The sequence below is a fragment of the Lactuca sativa genome, chromosome 9 (genome assembly GCF_002870075.4).
Source record: "Lactuca sativa cultivar Salinas chromosome 9, Lsat_Salinas_v11, whole genome shotgun sequence".
In the NCBI taxonomy this organism is placed as follows: domain Eukaryota; kingdom Viridiplantae; phylum Streptophyta; class Magnoliopsida; order Asterales; family Asteraceae; genus Lactuca; species Lactuca sativa.
Window position 1 is genome coordinate 57,631,895 of NC_056631.2, and position 6,000 is coordinate 57,637,894.

General features: G+C 32.5%; 1 protein-coding gene and 1 long non-coding RNA gene across 4 annotated transcripts; one reads left to right on the forward strand and one right to left on the reverse strand.

Moving 5' to 3' along the window:
• Positions 1 to 1,477: 1,477 nt before the first annotated feature.
• LOC111908536 (uncharacterized) lies at positions 1,478 to 3,774 on the reverse strand. 3 transcript variants are annotated; one of them, XM_023904436.3, is made up of 7 exons: positions 3,615 to 3,774; positions 2,964 to 3,019; positions 2,684 to 2,840; positions 2,454 to 2,593; positions 2,212 to 2,358; positions 1,971 to 2,030; positions 1,478 to 1,828 (listed from the first exon to the last, which is right to left on the reverse strand). In XM_023904436.3, the coding sequence occupies exons 3-7, from the start codon at positions 2,817 to 2,819 to the stop codon at positions 1,652 to 1,654; spliced, it is 660 nt and encodes a 219-aa protein (XP_023760204.1). In that variant the 5' UTR covers positions 2,820 to 2,840; positions 2,964 to 3,019; positions 3,615 to 3,774; the 3' UTR covers positions 1,478 to 1,651. The 3 variants fall into 3 exon arrangements, with proteins under 3 accessions (XP_023760204.1, XP_023760251.1, XP_023760150.1); XM_023904483.3 differs by having other exon boundaries at positions 2,964 to 3,002; positions 3,615 to 3,773; XM_023904382.2 differs by having other exon boundaries at positions 2,964 to 3,016; positions 3,615 to 3,773.
• Positions 3,775 to 4,379: 605 nt separating this feature from the next.
• On the forward strand, positions 4,380 to 5,787 carry LOC128128490 (uncharacterized). The gene is made up of 2 exons (XR_008226443.1): positions 4,380 to 4,586; positions 5,423 to 5,787. It is a non-coding gene; the product is annotated as an uncharacterized LOC128128490 (long non-coding RNA).
• The last annotated feature ends 213 nt before the right edge of the window (positions 5,788 to 6,000 follow it).

Here is a 6,000-nt window from a genome sequence, read left to right on the forward strand (position 1 = left end):
TTTATGATTGTAACTAATTCAGGTTTTCTTTGTTAAACCGCCCTTAAAAGTTTGGCTTTTTAAAAGGAAAATCCAAATTGTTGGTGTCCTTTTTTTTAGGGGCGGACAAAAACCGCACCACAACTAAAATTAACCGTAAAAACTAAATAAACCGCAACCGCAATAAAAACTGATGGTGAAGTTTTTTGTTTTTCAAAAACCACAAATTTGCGGTGCGGTGCGGTTATTAGTTTTCAAAAACCGCAAAAAAACCGCACCGCATACATTATATATATATATTTTTTATTAATTGTTAATATATTAAATATTAAAAATAAGACAAATTTCATGAATGAAAAATGGATAAAATACTAGAAGACAAAAGTGTTGGTCTTTGTTATGTTTAACTTTGAAAAATGGTGAAATTAGACAATTTTAAGATATATATTGTTAATTACTATCGATTTGACGTTTTTAAGATATTAGTTGTTTGTGATTTAAGTTAATTGTCTTATATTTTATGATTTTTTATTATTACAAGTACTATGTTTGAACTCTTAAAACCGTTTGAGCTCTAAACTGTGGTTAAAAACCACACAAAATAACCGCACCAAATTAATGCGGTTAATAACCGCAACACAAAAAAAAAAAAAAAAAACTGCACCGCAAAAATAACCGCATTAAGCGGTTTTGAAAATGGATTAACTGCATTTGCGGTTAGTGATGAGGTTTTGGCTAATAACCGCACCGAACTACACCGCGCTCACCCCTACTTTTTTTAACGACTGCTTTTTTTTAATATAATTTTTATTTTGTAGATTTTGGTTCGATTTCGTTTTCCTTTTCTCAAGTCACCTGATTGGTCGTTTTTTTTTTGAGTAAATTACACGAATGGTCACTATGGTTTGGGTAATTTGCACGTTTCGTCTCTAATTTATTTTTTTAACTCGGAAAGTCCCTACTGTTTGTTTTGTTGCGAGCTTGGTCCATGTCTTACCTAAAAAGACTATTTCGCCCTTGATTTTTAATTTATTTAAATAAACATACCCCCAACCCCACTTCCACCTCACCTTACTTTACCTTACGTACCCCACTTTTAAATAAATTAAAAAATCAAGGGCAAAATAGTATTTTTAGGTAAGACAGGACCAAGCGTGCAACAAAAATAAGCTGTAGGGACCTTCCGAGTTAAAAAAATAAGTTAGGGATCAAACGTGCAAATTACTCCTAACCATAGGGACCATTCGTGTAATTTACTCTTTTTTTTTGTCAAAGTAAAGTAGCAAACAGAATCCAACTGTCAAGAAGAGTTGGCAATAAGAATAGAAATTAATTTTCACAAAATGATTGTTTATTTGTTTAATATCTATTTTCTATTTTATATTCCAAATTATTAGACCAATTTTCATCAATATGTTTTCATTTTCTGGTGTAAACAATAACATCTCCAAACGTTCCAACTAGACATTTAGCCCAACTTGCATATACACGTAAACAATTAACAAACATGGTATTCGATGTATTTGTATTAGCCTAAAAATAAAGTACAAAGTTTACATATAAACAAAAACTCATAATAAGACATGTCTATAGTGATACACACCTCTATTTTAAACACTGTATACACTTAAATGTCTTTATGAATTAAGTCACTTATATAAAACAAATTGTGTTACATAAGACGCCCCACATAACGAGCTCGAGGATATTGTTTTTGTAATTGTGGCCATTGCACAAACAACTGATCAGCCATGTGTAATTTGTAAAGAAGCAAACCACTGAGTGATAGTCTTTTCACTCTTGCAATACTTTCCACATAGAAAATATACGACCATCTAACTCCCAAAACCTGAAACAGTCAACACATGAAAAGTCAAATGTTTGACTTTTGGCAAGGAAACTGTTTGACTATTTGTCAACCATCTATTAAGAGTAGAAATCAAAGACCCAAATTTTCATGGTATTATTTTAAAAAGTTGAAACATACAAACCTTGAAAATAAATGCAATGGCACATAAGGGAATACAAGTACCGGGACCGTTGCATAGAATCTGTGTAGAGAAAATGGAAGGGTTAAATACTAGAAATAGCATTGTACTTTATAATAATTAATACAAAACAAAAGTATGGCATCAAAACGTTATAAAAACAAGAAAAGGATGAAAAATAAGTGTTAAGGTAATATATGTAAAACTTCGTTTTAATTAAAAAAATAAAATAAAATAGTAGTACCACTTGAGGTCTGATTTTGAGCATGAGCCACAAAGCATGACATAAAGCAAATAATGTTGTCCCGATTGAGGTAATATATGACTGTCCCACTTCACGGCTTCGATAGATTTGCATAAATTTGGTCGAATCTGACACCTGCAAACTTATCTGCACATGACATGACATGACATAACAGTATAAAACTACAGAAGGTACAATTTTTTTGTCCCACCCATAAGAAATATTATATATCTCTGATCTACCTTATCAGCCAAAGTGGTCTCAAAAACACGCGCTTTTTGAAGACTCATGTTATCGGTTACTGCAGCAATGTAAAATCTTGGAGCAAATCGATCATTTTGCATAACAGATAATAAATTTATCATTTCTGCTGTGTGTCCCCCTATATCAAAACCAAGAAATAGTATCAATTTTGAGCTTGAATGTTTTCTTTTTTATGTAGGAATAAGAAAGGAAGCGTTAACATACATACCTGAACCCAAAACAATAAGAGTACTCAAATGTTTTGAAGAAGTGTTACATATCGGTTTACTACCTTGAGATATAACATAAAGAATTCGGACAAGTAGCAGTGTAGTAATGATAACAACAATTGAGATGAACTCCATCGTTGAATTTGAAACACTCCCCTAAATCCACATACGAAAATACACCCATTGAAATCCAAAATATTGGTGAACAAATAGCACTAGGAAAATCAATTCAAGTGACATTTAAGTGGGGAAAAGAAGAAAGTTCATAAAATAGCGTACCTTGGCTTGGAGATGATGATGAACACACGATCCAAGTATCTGAGAATTACATTCTACTAAGATGCAAACAACATAAATCACACATGGAAAATGTATACAACATAAATACCAAACATCTACATTTGGATCCACTTCAATTCATAAAGAAATATGCATCAGTCATCTCAAGTGCTTAACAACGAGCATCGGTTATCAGAAAAAAAGAAAGTAAGCTGACTCGATATTTTAACATCAAAGCAGATTAACAGCAATCGATATTAACCAGATGTAATTCAGAAAAAAGCTGTAGTACAATGCCCTGTTTCAAGAATTAGATAAAACCAACTTGTTGGTTTTATAACGCGAAACCAGATCACCAAACTGGCTTAAAATTACATCTGCTTCATCGATTCTAAAAGAAATCATGTGCTTAATTGGAACAATAAGTTCATGTGCTTCATCGATTAAAAAAAAAGTCATGTGCTTTATCGATCCAGGGCAGGGGAGTACCGAACCAGAAAAAGAAAATGAGATTAACACCAAACCAGAAATTGGGAATCGGATTAACCAGAAATCAGACAGGAATTGAGCTTTAGATTCAAAATCGAATAAGAAATCATGTGTTTATCATCCAAGAGGTGTAACTAAACAGATAAGAAAAGTGGGACTTACTAAGAGACCGTAGAAGGAGAAGTCAGTAGCCGGCGCCGACGCCGGCGATCGGATGTCTGGAGCGGAGATTGGAGAAGGGTCGCCGGTGTGAGAAGCTGCAGAACGTTGTGAAGTAGGCCAGCGACGCTAGGGTAGTTTTGGGGTATATAGATAATTTAACTAAGCTAAAAGAACTTGAAAAAGTCCGTTCCAAAAAGAATTTTTTTGACAAAACCATAGAAATGGTTTCAGCGGGCTGTTTTTTCTCCTTTTTTTTTTTTTTTTTTTTTTTTTTTTTTTTTTTGGTGAGGTCCAAAAAAATTTCGGTGTTTGAGCTGCCTCTAATTGTCGTTATAGGCAGGGAATTTCACCCGGCCAGTGGGAACCCGGTAGACCCGTCCCAATCGGGGACGAGTATTCTCCACCAAAACGGGTACCGTGTATGGGGCTGGGATCCCCATTATGCTAAACCGGGGATGGGATCAGGGTCGGGTATAACACTCTCCAAGCCGCTTCGTCCCCACTTTGATGACTATATATATATATATATATATATATATATATATATATATATATATATATATATATATATATATATATATAGAAAGAGAGACAGAGGTAGGTTCAAATGTTTAAAGTAATTATTGTGTTATTGTATGCATAAATGTGAGCCAATCATAATTAAATAAAAATTTAAATAATTAAATAAATAAACAAGGGTATTTTAGTAATTTGATAAATAGCTTCCACAAATAGTTTCTGTAATCACGCTAACATTCACTTGTAACCTAATTTCTTTTTTTATATACAACATGTCATCGTCTTCATCATCTTCCACAAATCGTCTTCATCCCTCCATTCACAATCGGGCCAGCCTTCCCTCCCTGATACTTCCGATCATTGTGGCCATTCTCTGCTTCCAATCAGTCGCTGGTCCCAATCATTGCTTCCCCAGTTGTCGTGCAAACACACACACATATCATTGCGTCTAAGGTATTCTCTCCAGATCCACCTCTATTTCTTCCTTTATTTATCAATATCTTCCGATCGAAATCTGTTGTTTCGGGTGTTTCATTATTTCGAATTTTTGATTTTGATGTTGATATTCTGATAAAATCAAGAGAAATTTGTGTTTTTATGATTTCATCTCAGAAGAATCAAAGCTAAATTCTCGAGGTTTATATTCTGTGAATGATATTTCTCCTTTCGATTCTTTGTTATCTGCATAATTCTTCATCTGGGTTGGCGTGGAAACTCTCATTAATTGTGATCTTAAGTCAAGAATCCCAACATAAGGTTTTGTAAAATGCAAAGTTTCATCTGGTATTTTCTCCGATCTCATTGATTTTGAACGCCAATTCAATGGAATTTGAGAGTTGGAATCAGAATCTGAATTGGAATCAGAAACAGTTTCTCTGAATTTCTCCTCTAACTTGATTGGAACCAAACCCCTAAACTTTCCCTTTTTTATTTCATCCCCAAAAGTTGAAGAAGAATCTTGAAGTACTGATTTCACAGTAGCAGAATCCAAACTTTTAGAACCAAGATTTTTTTTTATTGTTTTGCGTTTACTTAATTGCTCAAGAACAAAGTTTTTGCCATCAATAACAACCATGGATTCCCTTATAAAATTCTGATTTAGCTTCTTCCTATCAAATTTAGCTTCTTCCTATCTGATTTAGCTTCTTCATATTGTATGGACCCTTAATTTGCAAAGGTTTGATCATCTACATAGCTTCTCTTTTTTATTTATTATTTTGACAGGAAATGATTAATTTGCTTTTCATTCGAATTTTTTTCCTGATTTAACACTTCATTTATGTGGACAGTGCATGATCTTGACAATGTCGAATTCTGAAAAGATATCAAGTATGTTTATGTAGATGATTCAATGGATGATATTGGTGAGATTCTAATTCTATTCGAATGGAATCATGAATTCCAATTCTGTTGGAATGGAATGACGAATTCCAATTCTGTTGGAATCACAGAAGTTGATGCTTGAAGAACAGACCACAAAATTGAAACGGACCACATTATTCTTTTAGAATGTATTAGTTATTGTTAGATTTTAATGTTTTCTTTCACGTTTTGATTGTTTTTTAGTTTTATTCTTTAACAATAAATGTAATTCTTAACAATTGTTACCCGTATTCTATAAGAAAATAATATATTTTTTGTTTTTATTCTTCAATTGATTATTCAAAAATTTGTTATTTTACTAGAAGTTTTTAAATTCATGATCAAGAAATAGGTTCAAGAATATTTTTATTATTTATTGTTCAACAATATTTTTATTTTTGAATATACTCATAAACATATTCTGTCAGAATGTCCAAATTAAAAGAATTATAATTCGTAAAATCGGATTTTTAAAATTAATAAAATCTATGATCCCTTAAAAATG